At 44.7% G+C, this 15,787-nt stretch overlaps 2 protein-coding genes across 4 annotated transcripts in view; one reads left to right on the top strand and one right to left on the bottom strand.

The window, feature by feature from the left end:
- TAX1BP1 (Tax1 binding protein 1) overlaps positions 1 to 3,972 on the top strand; it is a 65,967-nt gene extending 61,995 nt beyond the window's left edge. The window contains exons 17-18 of one of the 3 annotated variants that reach the window (XM_036247074.1): positions 2,720 to 2,802; positions 3,395 to 3,972. In XM_036247074.1, the coding sequence (XP_036102967.1) occupies positions 2,720 to 2,802; positions 3,395 to 3,596 (285 nt within the window). In that variant the 3' untranslated portion in view covers positions 3,597 to 3,972. The remainder of the gene's footprint in view (positions 1 to 2,719; positions 2,803 to 3,394) is intronic. The other 2 variants (XM_036247073.1, XM_036247072.1) reach the window with 2 other exon arrangements.
- Positions 3,973 to 5,541: 1,569 nt separating this feature from the next.
- Positions 5,542 to 15,787, bottom strand: part of JAZF1 (JAZF zinc finger 1) — a 325,678-nt gene continuing 315,432 nt past the window's right edge. Inside the window, exons 4-5 of the mRNA XM_036247075.1 lie at positions 15,313 to 15,482; positions 5,542 to 7,920 (exon numbers count right to left, since the gene is read on the bottom strand). Of these exons, the coding sequence (XP_036102968.1) occupies positions 7,744 to 7,920; positions 15,313 to 15,482 (347 nt within the window). The 3' untranslated portion in view covers positions 5,542 to 7,743. The remainder of the gene's footprint in view (positions 7,921 to 15,312; positions 15,483 to 15,787) is intronic.

Below are 15,787 nucleotides of genomic sequence, written 5' to 3'. Positions count from 1 at the left end.
GAGCAGTTTACTGTAGTTTGTTTCATTTGCTCAAAAATCCGTTTGTAATGGAAATAGTATTGTGTTGATGGGTCTAAAGATTGATGAACAATGTATAGTGGTTTAGTCTTGCAGAGGTTAAAATGCTCTTAAAAATTAAGAAATTTAATTATTTGAAACTGTTCATAAATAGATTTCATTGTGGTTCCATTCATCAGGAGGTTGGTGAGTGGGCATGATGGAGGCAGCCAATCTGTGTTTCTCTCTCCCCCTCCCTTCTCTCTCTACAAATCAATAAACTATTTTTAAAATTTTGCTTATAAGATTATTTTAGCAGATTAGCTAAAATACTAGGTTCTGATACTTTAAAATCTGCTATTCAGAATTCTTTTGGGTTGACAACTTTTGGGTCTAAAACTTGATTATTTTAGTAGGTTTGGGGTGGAAATCTTTCTAACCTGGAATACGTGATTCTTTGCCTTCTTAAGAATACCTAACATAACCTTGATGGCTCAAGTTTACTAATTTAAAAATCAACATTGAAGATGTCATCATGTTCTTTTAAAATGTAAAGCTGTGAGCTCTGATGCTGAAATACTATTGGATGTTTTGAGTTTTGTCTGCTTTTCTCTTTTTATTAGTAGCTATTTTTTGTTGCTGACAGTGGGCCTGCCTTTAGTAGCCTCACTTTCTTACCTAATTGGTTATATTTAATCTCATATGATTTTGCAAACTAACTGCCCTTGATGAATAAAATGGAATAAATGTACTATTTGTGAGTAATATTTGACTGGTCGTTTTGCATGTCAAGGTCATGAAAGACTGTGAATTGTCATAGAACTTCATACTTTCTGGTTTTGAACTATTCTCTGAGTGAGTGCTTATTTCATGGGAACTTATGTCTCATAACTTCTAGAATTCTACTCAAGCCCCTCATTTGTTTTATTAGCTAATAAGTGATAAAAGATATAGAATAATGGGGTCATCATTACCAAGTTATACATGATTTAGTACTACTAAGTATAAATTGCTCTTCCCTGCCCCGATACTTTATGAGCAGGGTTAACATGTCTATTGGTTGGTCTGAGTCTAGCACCTTAGCTAGCAGCAAACTGTTAGCTGATTGATTTGTGGAAGCAGTAAATTGATGTAACCTATTAACTGTTATAAAACAGGGAAAGAAGTTGTGAGATTTTTTTGGTTCCATTATATTTTTGGCCCTTAGAAAGTTGTATTTTATTATAAATATGTCAAGAATTTTGAAAAGTAGAATATCAAGATCTTTTACTTTTTCCCATTATTTTCTTAAATACTTTATCAAAGATTTTCTTTTTTCAAAGAAAAATGAGAAAATAGTCATTATTTGATATGTAGTTGTTTAAGCAGATTCAGTTTTCAAATGTTATTACTGTCATACGTTAAGTTTAATAGATTCACCTACTATAGTTTTCCTCTTTGTATTTATAGATTTAAAAGCTGTCTAGATTTTAGTCACTTGAAGACCTAATTTTTGAAATATGTGAAGTACTTGTTTTATTTTCCCCAATCCCTCCTTATCCAGTTTTGTGTTTTTTTGCCACATGTACCCTAAGGGAATCATAAACGTGAACAAGTCTTTTCTCATGTGAGGAGCAGCAAAGAAAAAGCCTCTTGGAGCCCTTTAGCCCTTTATGTGACCATTTGGGATAATCATCAGAATAATAGCCATGTCCTTCCCCCAAACCCCCCCCCCAAGTAAAAAGATAACTCAGTTTATCTTTTCTTTGTTCACGTTGAATTTCACACAAACATACACTTTTTTGTTGCCTCTTCCCAGGATAGACTTGACTACTTAGCCCAATAGGAGCACTGGGGCAAGCATGACCCCCCAGCAACATAAGGACACATCAGTGCCAGCTCGACCCGTTTATGTTGTTAGTTCAGCACATGAGACAGCTAATAGCTGCTCAGAGGAGGGAAGCAAATGGGCACTTGCCATGATGTGTCTGAGAGTCTGTTTGGTTGTTAACGCAGCATGTAGAGAAGTCTGAAAAGTGGCCACAGGGATGGGGGCGTAGAAATTCAAGCCAGTATCTTCCTTCAGATTGAAACTCAGTTTTGGAGATTTTTAGGAGTCTTCATTGACAATCTGTTAATCAAATAGTTGCTTTTGAATTTTATTTTTTCACAACAGGGTTTTGAAGCCTGTAGTTTGGTGCTTTGCTTTAATTTGGTTTGTCGATTAGATATGTCTTTCTCTGTGTTGTGTGTGTGTGTGTGTATGCGTGCCCAAGTGCATATATATGCAAACTCAGATATTTAACTAGTTTTCACTTGGCATTTCTTTATATTGTGCAATGGATGTATTTTGTCAAAAGAAGATACTGTCTTGCAAATTAAGTTATTGAATGAGAGTAATAGGAAAAATAATGCTGTGTTAAGATTTTTATGGAACTATAAAAAGTCAAAGTTACGTACATGGAGGTTCAGAAAAGTCGACTGATCTCCACTTCATTCACACATACAGGTGTTGTATGCTCTCCATTTCACTAAATACTGCGTTTTGTTTCTCCAAGATGGTAAGACCTAATCCATAGTGAAATATTCTGCAAACACATTTACGTTGAAAATCTAATTAAATAGTAATAGAAGTAAAAATTTAAAAAGTGCAATCTTGTATTCTTTATACTGTGTTTGATTGAATTAAGACACTTATGTTTGGTTCCACTTTTCTGAAAAATGCAAAATTGTTTTTTGCTAGGAGGATGAGAATGTGCTCACTGCTCCTGATCCTCCAAGTCAGCATTTGCATGGGCGTGGAGCAGGCTTCTGCTTTGACTCCAGGTAATTTTCTTGTTTAGAATGTGGATTATATAGACCAGGATTCTCCAAGTTTGGCCCTTGGAAACTTGTTAGAAATGCATGTGATCAGGGACCTACCTCATGCCTTCTGAACCTAAAACTCTTGGTGTGAGGCCCAGCAAAGTGTATTTTAACATGCTTTCTAGGTGATTCTGATGCATAAATCCTTTGAGAACCAGTGCTGTAGACACTTTTAGTTGTTAAACCAAATGAACACTGCTGGGAATTTTAAGTTGTATTAATTTTTATAATTTTACAAATGTCATTTTCTGTTAAAAATTGAATTCTTGTCACTAAGCCTCATGTTTTGGGGATTTTACTGAAAAAAGGTTTTTCTTTGTCAGTCTAATTGTAGAAGTAAATTTAGAGGCCTTATAAAAATGGTTTGCAAAGTTGTCAATAACATGTCTAGAAGCAGGAGGTTTCTGAATGAAATGAGGACTTTCAAGGTGAGTTGTTCAGTATGAATATCAGCTTAGCTAGATAAATATATAGCCATGTCATATTCTGAAGAATACCATTGTTAGAAATTTATCAGAAATATGTAATTCTTTCATTTTCCTATTTCTTCAAGCTTTGATGTTCACAAGAAGTGTCCCCTCTGTGAATTAATGTTCCCTCCCAACTATGATCAGATCAAATTTGAAGAACATGTTGAAAGTCACTGGAAGGTGTGCCCCATGTGCAGCGAGCAGTTCCCTCCCGACTATGACCAGCAAGGCTTTGAAAGGCATGTGCAGACCCATTTTGATCAGAATGTTTTAAATTTTGATTAGTTTATAATATAGTTTAGCAGTTTAAAAAAATAATGTCAAATAGACCACGAGGAGCCCACAGGTAATCACTTCCACGCACCCTCTCGTGCTCTTCTGACCAAGGTCCACCTTATGAGTTCGGTGTTACTAGGGTTAGGGTCAGTCTTCGGCTTATCAATAAATACAATTTTAACCTCTTTTAATTTTAACTGCTTAAGAAAAGAAGTTCTTGGGTATTTGTATTTTCATTTATTCCCCAGTTTGCAAAATTATATGACTAAAGGAAACAAGGGTTATTTTAATGTTACTGCACCGAAAAAATATGTATTTATAGTGTTATTTAGCAGACTATTTACAAGTTTCTGTTGACCTTGTTGATTATGACTAATATTATGTAATAAAAATCATTTATCATAACAGTCTTGCAAAGTAATTCTTTGAATACAGAAATTTGCATAATTTAGCCCAAGAAATGTTTTTTTAACCCTTTTTAGAAATGGGGCTGTATGTAGAATGAGATCACATGCTTGCAGTGTAGTAAATATTCTTATATTTGAAATGTTTGCTTTAGGAATTAATGAAAGGCATATTTTGCTAATGTTTTTCAAATAGCCTGAACGGTTATATTTAAGCCATCTTAACGTTATATTTCTATTCAATGGGAAAATGGAACAAGATATGTCAGGGTAATTGTTTCATATTATGTGATCTACTAAATAGTGGTGTTTGTGGCATAAACTCACAGAAAACGTTTTCTTATTTTCCCACATTTTCCTAATGAGGGTATAACTCTGATATAACATCATCAGTGATTAAAAATGTAACACATAAATAAGTTGTGTCTCTGCTGTGTATAGTATTCTCATTAACATTAAAGAGGACACAATTTTGGAGGTAATTTTATTGTCAAATTTATTTGTGATAGTTTTTCATTGAGTCTAGCATCTTTTTCTTCGTTCGGGTCTTTAAAAATGTTTCTGAACTGTATTCCTTTCTCTTTTATATTATGAATGTTAATTTGAAATACTGGCTTTTTTTTATTCTGCTAAAAATACTTAAGCTTGTCCAAAGCAGACTAGCTGTTTAAGATGTTAACCTAATACTCAGCGTGGTGGCATTTGGGGTGCTATATATGAATTGTATTTGTTTCTAGGAGCAGAATTTGTCGATTGTTGGAATCCTTTAAAAAGGTTTTGAATCTAGGGAAAACAGTAGTGGGTAGTCAGATGCCAGATTTCATTAGGACATGGCAGGCCGAGGGGCAATAGTATTGACTTCATGTTTTAGCTTCCTGATAGGTCGCACAATAAGCAGAATATTTCAGAGAAAATGTTCAATGATAGGAGCATTTTTATTGCTGTGGGCCATGATCATCTGAAAATCTTAGAATATTATTGTACTACTACCAGTGAAATGAGATTGTTCATTTTATTGGTCTAGAACTTGAGTATCTTTAGCTTTTCACCTCAAGCTGGAAAACATCAAAATAGGTTCAATTTCATTGTGGTGTGAGGAACATGCTTTGTAGGATTTCATTCTTAGGAATTAAAGTGTGTTTTGTGGCTTATAATGGTCTTTCTTGGTGAATGTTCTGAGTGAGTTCGAGCATCCCAGAGTCTGTTGGATGAAGGTTAATTGATGATGCTGTTGAGTTCAACTAAATCCTTACCTGATCTCTAACTGCTGGATCTGTGCATTGCTGATAGGGGGCTGTTGACATCTCTAAGTAAAACAGTGGATTTATTTAAAAGTTCTGTCACTTTTTGCCTTCCGTATTTTGATGGTCTGTGTTAGGCACAAATTAAGCAAAAAAATTAAATGCAGTCTACATGCGTCTGCTGAATTCTGGGGGGCAGCAAAGGCACCTTAAAGTAGAACAAGTCATGAGTGGATAGATTTGTTTCTGTGGTAAACTTGATACTGGCTTTTTATAATGGATGCTAATGAAAATAAAGAACCATGTTTATTTTGGGTCAGAGACAGTTTATTTAAAATGTGATTTCATTTACATTTATAAGCAGCTTTTCTTGACAGAATTTTGATTCATTAAGTTGCCTTCAGTTCTAAAATCTCTGTCACTTTCAAACTTAATGTGCTCTGTCCCCAACAAAACATAAGAAAATATAATTTAAAGCACAGTTTTCACAGACACAGTACAATACATTCACTATACACAGTATAACAAAATATTCCCATCCTTACCTGTTTAGTAATACTGTCACAATGAATAAGCAAGTAGAAATTGGAATTTGTTTTTTAGTTGAAAGAAATGTTAACATGCACAATGACTATCTTATGACTGTTTAGCTGTTGAACTACTGATCCAGCCTGCGGTTTCTTGCACTAGAAGGAGCGAAGCTAAATAATTGATGGCCTGAAAACATTTTGGTCAATTCAAGGTAGATATGAAATAGACAAATAGGAACGCCTTATGCACCAACTAATGGCTTTTCCTGTCTGGATCACACCCTTTTAAACATACAGGGTAGCACTGTATATTCAGGACCAAGAACACTCTTCAGAGATCTGAGGAAAGTTTTAAAGGGCAGTGTCTTTACAAATACTTGTGAATCCCTCAGTATGAGGGATTCACAGCCTAAGAATATAGAAGCTTACTCATCTGGCTAACAGAATTGTGTCATCTTTTCAAAATGCCTAAAATTGAGGAGGGACACCTGCTTCCCAGCTGTAAGACTTTCATCAAATGGGAACATGGGAGGAAAGTTATTTTATAAGCAATGCGAGTTTGCTTTTCACCAGTTTTGTGAGAGTTGGCCACCTCAAAGCAATTTTTATTGCATAATTAGGCAACTGGTACTCATGTTTAAGGAATAGCACTTGGGAGAAAAGAACACTCAAGGCATGATGGTATTGTTGGTGGGAAAACTTCAGGAATGGTCCAGACATAGGTTACTCTAATGGGTCATATATTAGTCATTCTTTGACCACCTGCTGCAAGAAAGCACTTAATTGTCAATAAGGCTCAATTTCTTTTCGGCAAATTGTTTTATAAAGCTAAACAGACATTTCCAGTGGAATAAGACATCTATAATGTATTAGGAAAAGTGTCTTTAAAAAAAGTCTAAAAACACAATGAACATGAAGAGGCAGTAGGGGCCTTAACACAAATGTTCCTCTTTGAACCATGCTTGGAATTTTAACTCTTATTTGCAACCCACAGGTTTGTTAGGGCAGTGGTTGTTAAGAGTTGGCAACACATAAAATATTAAATCTGTTGGCAATAGAGAACTACAAAGTGCTTTAAAACTTCACCTAAAGATGAAGGTAGAACTAAATTTCACATAAAATTTGCACGTAAGTATTTCAGAGTGTTTCCTAACAGATTCAGGGAAAAAGTATTTCACTAGACTGGTATCTTGGTCTGCAAATATCAATAGGCATAAATTGAATCCCTTGCACCCAGCAGGCACTCAATGAATGTGTTAAATTAATGAGTGAATTGAACAGACTATCGTACAAAAATGCCATTTATAACACTAAAATAATTGGTAAGTCAGATGGCAAGATTTTCAGCTTTTTAAAGGGCAAAAGGACTTGCAAGATAATATAAAACACAGAGAAGCACACCTTTATGTATGTTATTTAAATATGAAAATATTTTTAGCATATTATGTTAAACATTCTTTCTTAATTTATATTTCCATACCTAAAGTCTTTCTACTCACAAATACTAACTCCATTATGTAAGGCAATGATAACCAGTTTGATAATGAAGGTATTATTTTGGTTTTGAACATAGTGAGTTGATGTGTTGAAAACCTCAATCACATTACAAATCCGGGGAGGGGTGGGGGAAGCAAACCTCAGTGCCAGCCCTCCTCCCCCAACTGATAACCACTGCGATACAGCTGAACAATATGCAACATGCCCTCAACCATATTTCGTCTGGGGGGAAATGTGCTGAGAACCTAGAGCTTTTTTTTAGCACCTTATATCAAAGTAATGAAAATGGGTATGATGATTACATGTGCAAATGTACAAAATCATTAACTCTACAAAGATACATCATTCCAAAATTACAGAAAAAATTTAAAGCATGCATTTAATTCTTTAAAGGGTTGCTGAATGCTTCCCCTGAAAAAAGGTGGCTGTTTTCAAAATCAGCAACTGCTGGTGAGGATTTCTTGGCACAGTTATGACCAGCGTGTTATTGCTGCATCTTCCTGATAATCTCAGCCGACACCGGGGGATGGAAATTGATTGTGTGGTGCCGCAGGCCCTGAGCTGTCTTGTAACTCTTACCACAACGACATTTGAATGGTTTGCGGACACGAATCTGTGTTCTGTGACCATTCTTAGCGTGGTACTTTATGCCATTCACATTCTGTGGAGAAGACAGAAACATCACCTATTAGATGGAGTCATATACTGTCTGTCCCCGTGGGGAAACGTGTGCTCCTGGATGGCACCTGGCTACAGACAGGCCGTGCACACTGGGTCGCGCACAGCTAACTCAAGGGAATTTCAAACATGCCTCACTCTGAAAATGAAAGTGCGGACGTCACATTTTATATAAAGTATGTATTTAAGACTCACAGACTATGTAGAAGCACAGTTCCCTCTGCATCTTATTTCTACTCTGAAGAAGGTTAACAATGGGCAATTATATAAAAATATCGTCAGGCTGGCCAGAAAAGTCTAAAGGCAAAAAGCATGGCAATAGCGTGCAGTACGTGGAGACGACACCTGTGCTGCCCGCCCCTACCACCTGGAGTTTCTGTCCGCCTTCCACTCTGCGTGACGGCGGCGTCTGCCCCGGTGGGAGCCGTCTGCCCACGGTAAGCCCCGCTGCGGACTGGTACGTACTGCGCTCCAGACCTACAGTGAACTTGAAACTTCAGATTGTGGAAGTCTCGGCAACGAGTTCCAGGCTACAAGCTGGCCGGCAAGTCTTACGTGACAGTGTCTAATCCTTTCCGGATTTCTCCTCCTTGGCTGTGGTTTTGCTAGCTTAGTAGCCCCTTCTGTGTAAGACTCCGTGCCTAGAGTCGCTCTAGGTTTAACAAATGAAACTGTTACTATTGCTCATCCCATTAGCTGGTGAGGAAATGGGCTCTGGGCACTGACAGAAGATGTAGGGAAGAAATGGGAGGTGATGTTAGAGCACAAGTCTTGGACATTTCTCAAGTCGACTACTGCCACATTCGGATTAAGGGGGAAGAGCGAGGGCTTGAGACGTGAAGTTGTTGAGCAGATCACCCGAGGACTAGGCTATTTCTGAGAGTGTTACGTGAACTGAGTCCTGCAGCGCCCCGGCCTGTGCCCAGCTAAGGCGTCCCAGCGACGAGCAACCCCGGGGAGCTCCTAGGGAAGGGGCCGGACAGACAGACTGCTGCTGTTTCCTGAGCATCTAGCGCAGTCTGGTATTTGAGTGAATTTGTTGGAATGTGCCTCACTATTCTGGGAGAAAGAGTTTCCATTAAACAGTGGTTACTACTACTTACATTTCCTTCTTAGAGATTCACAGTACTCACTAATTAATACCTTTTAAAAGTTCTGCCCTGGCCAGTTTGGCTCAGCGGTTGGAGCGTCGGCCTGCAGACCAGAGTCCTGGGTTCAGTTCCCGAGAGGGCCCCGTACCAAAAAAAAGAAAAAGCTCTATGGGAGAGAATCCTGCTTGACTTAGTTGAGCCCAGGGGTATCAAATAGCGACCAGGTGTAAGTGCCCGGAGGTCGAAGGTGGTCCAGTGAGTTGAATCACAAGGACCCACTGCCCTGAACACCTACCTGCTCTTGTGTTTGCTGCATCAGTCCCTGTGTACAGGGCGAGGGAACTTTTCTGCAGTGGGATACGGAGAGGGCAGTGGCGGTGGCAGAACCAGACCCACTGAAGCAGTCGGGTGGGCACCCACAGCCCCCTGCTGGCCCAGCTGGCCCACCAGACACCCAGCATGTAAAGAAGCCAACTTGTGTCTCTAGCCCCACCTGGCATCTTCCTGCAGCCACGAGAGACCCAGAGCCCTGGAAGATAATGGGTTTAAGCTACTTGAAAGAAAGAGTTAATAACACAGTTTTATGACCATTAAAGATTCAACTTTCCAAGAAATAGTAACAATATGTTAGGAAGTCTCCTGGCTCACCAGTGCCAGAAGTTTGCATCTGCCTGCTTCATATCCCATTCATTAGCTCAAGATACTTACTGAGCACCTAGTAGGGTCCTTTTCTGTGATGAAAGGTTACTAAGATATTTCATGTCCTCGTTCTCACAGGGAACTTGTTGCAAGGTGGATCTTTAAAAACCCAGCCACCCTGTGCCCCAGCAGTGCTGCGTGTACCTTGTCAGAGAATGGAGGAAGCCAGTAAACACCGGGCCGAGAAGCAGAAAGGGGTGGCGGCTCCCAGCAGGAGCAGGGCTTAGACACTCCATCCAGGCCTGAGTTTTTACAACTAATTAGGTGATGGAAGGTTTGAAATCAAATTACAGAAGCCACAAAAAGCCAGTCCAACAGAAGCCCAGATCCACAGCTCACCAGGAGGACACGCCCAGATTCCAGCAGGTTCTGTGTTCTGTTCCCAGCTGAAATATAGACATGGTGCTGTGTGTCTGGCTGCGAGACAGAAAAACAGCCAGTTCCACACATCATCTTTATTAATCTGGGAAAATTAGGAAACCAGGTGCACTTTTGGAAACACATGCCCAGAGAACCTAAGAAAGACCTACCTAACCACCTCTTGCTCTTGCTGTGGTTTAAAATGTCGCAAGGGTCTAAGTACACCCCTATCACAGTGTCCGTGCAGGCTCATCAGACTGCAGCCTGCCTCCGGTCCACGTGCACACAGCCACGGGAACTCCCACTCTCCTGAGACTTTAGGAGCTTAAAAGGTTCACTTGTTTCTAATTGCAGAGACCTTAAGATGAGTTGGTGTTTTGTTTTGTTTTTGTTTTGTTTTTGTTTTGTTTTTATCCTCACCCGAGGACATTTTTCCATTTTTTGTTCAGGTAGAGTGGGAGGGGGAGAGAGGAAGAGAGAGAGAGAGAAACATCGATGTGAAAGGGACACATCGAGTGGCTGCCACCCGCACAACCGACCAGGGCCGGGGACAAACTGCAACCGAGGTACATGCCCTTAGCGGGAACTGAACCCGGGTCTCTCTGTACCGCAGGTCGACGCTCTAACCGCTGAGCCAAACCGGCCAGGGCTGTTTTTTTTTTTTTAATTGATTTTTTTTTCTTTTTGAGAGAGAGGAAGGGGGAGAGAGAAACACTGGATATGAAAGAGAAACATCCATTGGCCGCCTTCTATATTCCCCCCACTGGGGATCGAGCTTAAAACCCAGGCATGTGCCCTGACCGTGAATCGAACCGGGACCCCTCAGTCCATGGGACAATGCTCAATCCACTGAGCCACACCGGCCTGGCTGAGTTTGGTCTTTAAAAACGAACAAATAATGGCAGGCAACTTGAAAATGAAATGCTTGAATCCTCTGATCTCTGAAGAGAGGAAAGGGAATTCAGCTTCAATAGGGCCTGGAAGGTAACTGACATTAAGGTCCATGCTGAGTGCTGGTTTCATCTGAAACAGTCACTGCCTGCCCTGACCGGTTTGGCTCAGTGGTTAGAGCGTCAGCCCGCGGACCAGGGAGTCCCAGGTTCGGTTCTGGCCAAGGGCATGTACCTCGGTTGCAGTTTGGCCCTGGGTGGGGTCGTGTGGGTGGCAACCACTTGGTGTGTCTCTCACATCGATGTTTCTCTCTCTCCCTTCCTCCCTCTCTGTCTGAAGATAAATGCAAAAATGTCCTCGGGCGAGGATAAAAAAATAAGTAAATAAAACAGCCAATGCCTGTGTTTTAGATGAAACTGACACTCAAGAAGGTAACTTGCCAGCATCGCGGAGCTGCTGAATGAGGACTGCAGTGGGAACCCGGGAATGCTGATTCCGGGGTCTACGTTTACTTCCGTCCCCCAGTGCCACACACCCAAATAAAGTGCTAGGTTCTCCTCCCCGAGCGCGACCCGCTGGTGGTCTGAAGAACCTCGGGAGCTGGGAAGGATTGGGACCCTCGGTCTGGAGAGCGCCTTCTCGAGCCCAGTGGCCTGCCGGGGCCAGCGTGTGGAGGGAGGGCCGGGGCGGGCAGCACAGCCAGGCTGGGGCGGGGGTGGCTGGGCAGGGCTGGGCCTGGCTCATTCCCATGCTAGGAGTGGCCTGTGCGGGGGAGGGGCCTGGGCCAGCAATGGACAGCCATTTAGAGGCTTTTCTCAAAACTCAAGTTAGCGGAAACCTGAGGTCTGGCCAGCATGTCCTTAACTGTATTAGCTTTGTCGTCGGTGTTCGGGCCTCAGTGAGTACAGTATGTGACATGCGCCCTTGATAGAAAAACTGTCACTTTCGGTGTCTGGCAGGCCTTGATGTTCTGCAGTGACGAGAGGATGACATTGCTTGGGGATTTGATGAGGAAGACAAGTGAGAAACTTGGGGGTGGGGTGGGAATATCAGAGTTAACAGGGAAGCCACCCCACCAGCCGCGGAGCCGAGACGCGCCTCCCTCCCCCTCAGACTCCACGGCAGCACGTGGACCGACCGGGGCGGGTCAGGCGGGAATGCGGTTTCTTCCTGAGAACTGAGTAATCTGTGTGCAGGGTAGGTAATTGTAGAGATTTAGAAAATACAGAAGGGCATAAAAAAGAACAGATATAATCACTGTTTAACATTTAAGGTATTTCCTCCCAATAATTTTCCTGCGAAGAGAGCTATCATACAAGATTCCCTCATTAAATGTTTTCTGAAAATAGGGCTGATGGCATCATTCTCTTCCGTTTCCCTATCAGGAGTTTAACATTCCCTAAATTGGTGCTGGCTCTAAATAATGTGCATCCATCTTTAGATCTTGGTGATGTGCTTTAAGATACATTTGTAGGAGGATCATGGAACTGATGGATACGAACACTCTTGACAAGTTCTGATTATTCACTGCCAGGGTCCCATCCAGAAAGGTCATCAGTTCCTCTCCCCCCAAGGCTCCCCAGGGGACCTCCAGGCCCACCGAGGGAGGGGACGGCTGCACTGTCCCTGGGAAACCCGGAGCCACACCTGCTGCCCGCGTGTGGACAGCGGAGGCGGCCGTGGTCTCTGTGCGGCACGGGCTGCTTTCAGAGAAACTGCAGGGGGAGGGCTCGGTCTGTTTTCTATTTCTTAAAAGTGGCAAAATGCTGTCAACCCTAACCACCGATATAAAAATTAGCAAAGGAGAAAACCTCAAAGCTCTTCAACCCATCTTTGTACACGGCGGATAGCCCCCCTCTGCTGCCTGAAGTCGGAGGGAGAGGGGGCACACCAGGAGGGGGGATCCCAGAGCGTGAGGGGTGCCCGCTTGCCCTCCCCTCTATCCTCAGAGTATTCACTGTGCCCGTGGCCGGTGCTGGTGCTGAGGGTCTGCGGTGGACGGACCCTTGCACAGAGCACGTGGGAAGGTCAGGTGAAGCTTTCGTCTGTGAGTGGGGAGTCGGTCTGGGAAACGGTTGGGGCCTTCCCAGCGGAGGTGGCAGCTGTGCCTTGAAACGGGGCGGGGCGGGGATCCCAGGCAAAGGAGTGAACATCCGAGACAACAGCGAGACTTTACCTGTCCTGCGGGGTCCCTCTCTTGCCCTGGGACGGATGAGCCTGGGAAGACGGACACCTTACCGTCTTTCAGTTCTGCAAATGCAGTGAAACAAGAGCCGGTCCTGGTCAGACCAACCGTAAGACTCCCTGACAGTGGGCAGGGAGGAGACCGGTGGGACGTGAGTCCGGGAACTAACAAGATGGGGCGCTTCTCAACCCGCCGCCTCCCCAGCACCCAGCCAGCCGCCACCCAGTAATGAGGTGGGACAGTTACTCCAGGGGGCACCGCTGCCGGCGGCCAGTCCCTTCCCAACAGAGTCCAGCTGAAGCTCGGGGGATACAATCGCGCACGGTCAGGTAGTGCATGTTTGTTCTTGTCCCCTCTATTGTCACTTGACGTTCTGGCCCAGAAAAGGAGACGCCCACGTCCCTCGTGCAGAGCGGGACTGCTGACTGCCGCCAGCCTGTCATGTCAGTGAGGCCCAAGCAGCCCAGGGCTCGCTCGGTTCTCTCTGGCCTTAGGAGAAAGGGCACCCACAATGCCCGTCGACCCAGACAGACAACCACAGGAGGAAGTTGCTGGAAACCAAGGAAAATGAAAGAATACATGACGACAAGCGACCGGGGAAGGATGTGACAGGGATGCCGCGGAGGGGGAGGAAGGCCTCGTCCTCTCGCGCAGACACGGCGTGGCGTCTGGGCCGTCACCTGCTCCCTCTCTCAGCAGCTGACACGCAAGACGCCCTCAAACAATCCGGGCGCCCAGGAGCCGGCCAGGCGACAGCGCAGGACCTGCCCCCGCAAGGAGGGAAGCAGCCTGGGGACAGCAGGCCGGTCCGGCGACAGCTCCCTGCCAGACTCTCCACGTAGAAATAAAACGGGAAGAAACGCACAGAACACCCTCTTTCTGCGACGGGCTGGGGCGGCGGTGTGCTGTCCCCCCTCCTCGCACCTTCCGGGCCTGCTCTGACCCGAGCGGCCCTCGGGACACCCCGGGACTCCTTCCATCCCGGGCTCCCACTGTCGTCGCCACAGCTGAACTTGCCACAGGGAGGTCCGAACAGTCCACGGAGCAGGTGAACGTGGCTTACCTCGCGGTGCGTTTGTGTGGAAGCTTTTCCGCCAGCAGCCAGTATACAAGGCCCTGGAGGGGGTTTGCTGGTCTCGGAGACACGATGAGGAACGAGCGATAGACGTGCTTATGCTGTCGGACCCCCGCCCAGCCCCTCAGAACACTGCTGGGCCCTGGGACACTAGCATAGCACATGCACCGCGTTTCTGATGTTTACATTTCTAAGAGTTGGATTTTATTTTTTTTTAAACATTTTTTGTTGTTGTTGACTTTTTAGAGAGAGAAGAGAGAGAGGAAAACATCGATGTAGAAGAGAAACACCAGCTGGCTGCCTCCTGCACGCCTCGCGGGGACGGAGCCGGCCGCCTGGGCGTGTCCCGCCCGGATGCAACTGGGCCTCTCAGGCCTTAGGAGCCGCTCCATCCACGGAGCCACCCTCAGAATTGGATTTTAGAAAGCCGCTAACATCTCCCGGGAAAGTGCATTTTTTTAAAAAGTGCCCCTAATCCACACTAGCTTTTTGTGAATGTTTCTCTGGTTTTGTCCTACTGAGTTTTATAAACAAAGATTTCGGTCCCCCCATGTCCTATGACACAGTTCTGTGCCATCTACAGAGAAGGACACAGATGACCCTGAAGCGCATGGTTTGGCGAGGAGCATGTCAAAGCCCCATTTCTCCTGATGTCCTTTCATGCTAATGGGGGAGCCAAACTTTCTCGGCTGGAAGCTCAGTACCCAAGGACGCTTCCCAGAAGGGCTCTGAGCCAGGCCTGTGAGACTTCAAAGTGGTCTGTGAGCCACCTGGACTCTGTGAGCCACTGGGGAGGGGGTGGCAAATACACAGGGGACGAATTTTTATTCTGACTGATACAATGTGAATCTGAAGACTATCAAAGGTACGGTCCTCCTACCAAAAAAACGTGGCCTACAGTCCACGCATCAGAGGGGGAAACCCACTGACCACCTGGGGCGCCGGCCTGTGTTCCCCTGGGACCAGGCACAGCAGAGGGCTCTCCAGACTGTTCCTTCTCTGGGAGGAAGGGGCCGCTGTCTGAGGTGGGACTTGCCCTCTCCTGTGTGGTCACAGGTGAGGTGGGACTTTTACCTTGTATCTCTTTTTACATCCAGGAACTGGGCAGGCAAAAGGCTTCTCCTCCCCTCCGTTCATGCACATGGAGCTCAGGATGGCCTCGGAGCTGATGGCGCTCTCCGTGGTCCAGGACTCGTCGCTGTCTGACTCCTCGTAGTCCACCTCCTCCTCGTCGTACTCACTGCCTGCGGGGTCACAGGACAGCAAGGGGTGTCAGCAGCAGTCCCCTCCCCTCGGGGCACTCTAGTCCCTGGAGGACAGGAGGAGCCAGTGGCAGGCCCAGGGCCGGGACAAGCAGCTCCTCCTGCCCGGAGAGGGCATTCCAGGCACAGGGCCAGCAGACATCTCTGGTCCCGAGCACAGGCCGGTGGGAACACACGTGCCTCCCCCCCGAGACCAGGTTAAGGACTTCCCAGTTCAGGTCCAGGAATTGGCTGAGCGAGGGCCTGAACTGGGCCCTGTGGCAGGCCAGGCTGTGACCGCAGTGCTG

This window comes from Molossus molossus, unplaced genomic scaffold (assembly GCF_014108415.1).
Source record: "Molossus molossus isolate mMolMol1 unplaced genomic scaffold, mMolMol1.p scaffold_m16_p_7, whole genome shotgun sequence".
NCBI classification, from domain to species: Eukaryota; Metazoa; Chordata; class Mammalia; order Chiroptera; family Molossidae; genus Molossus; species Molossus molossus.
This window is presented reverse-complemented; position numbering and strand designations above follow the sequence as displayed.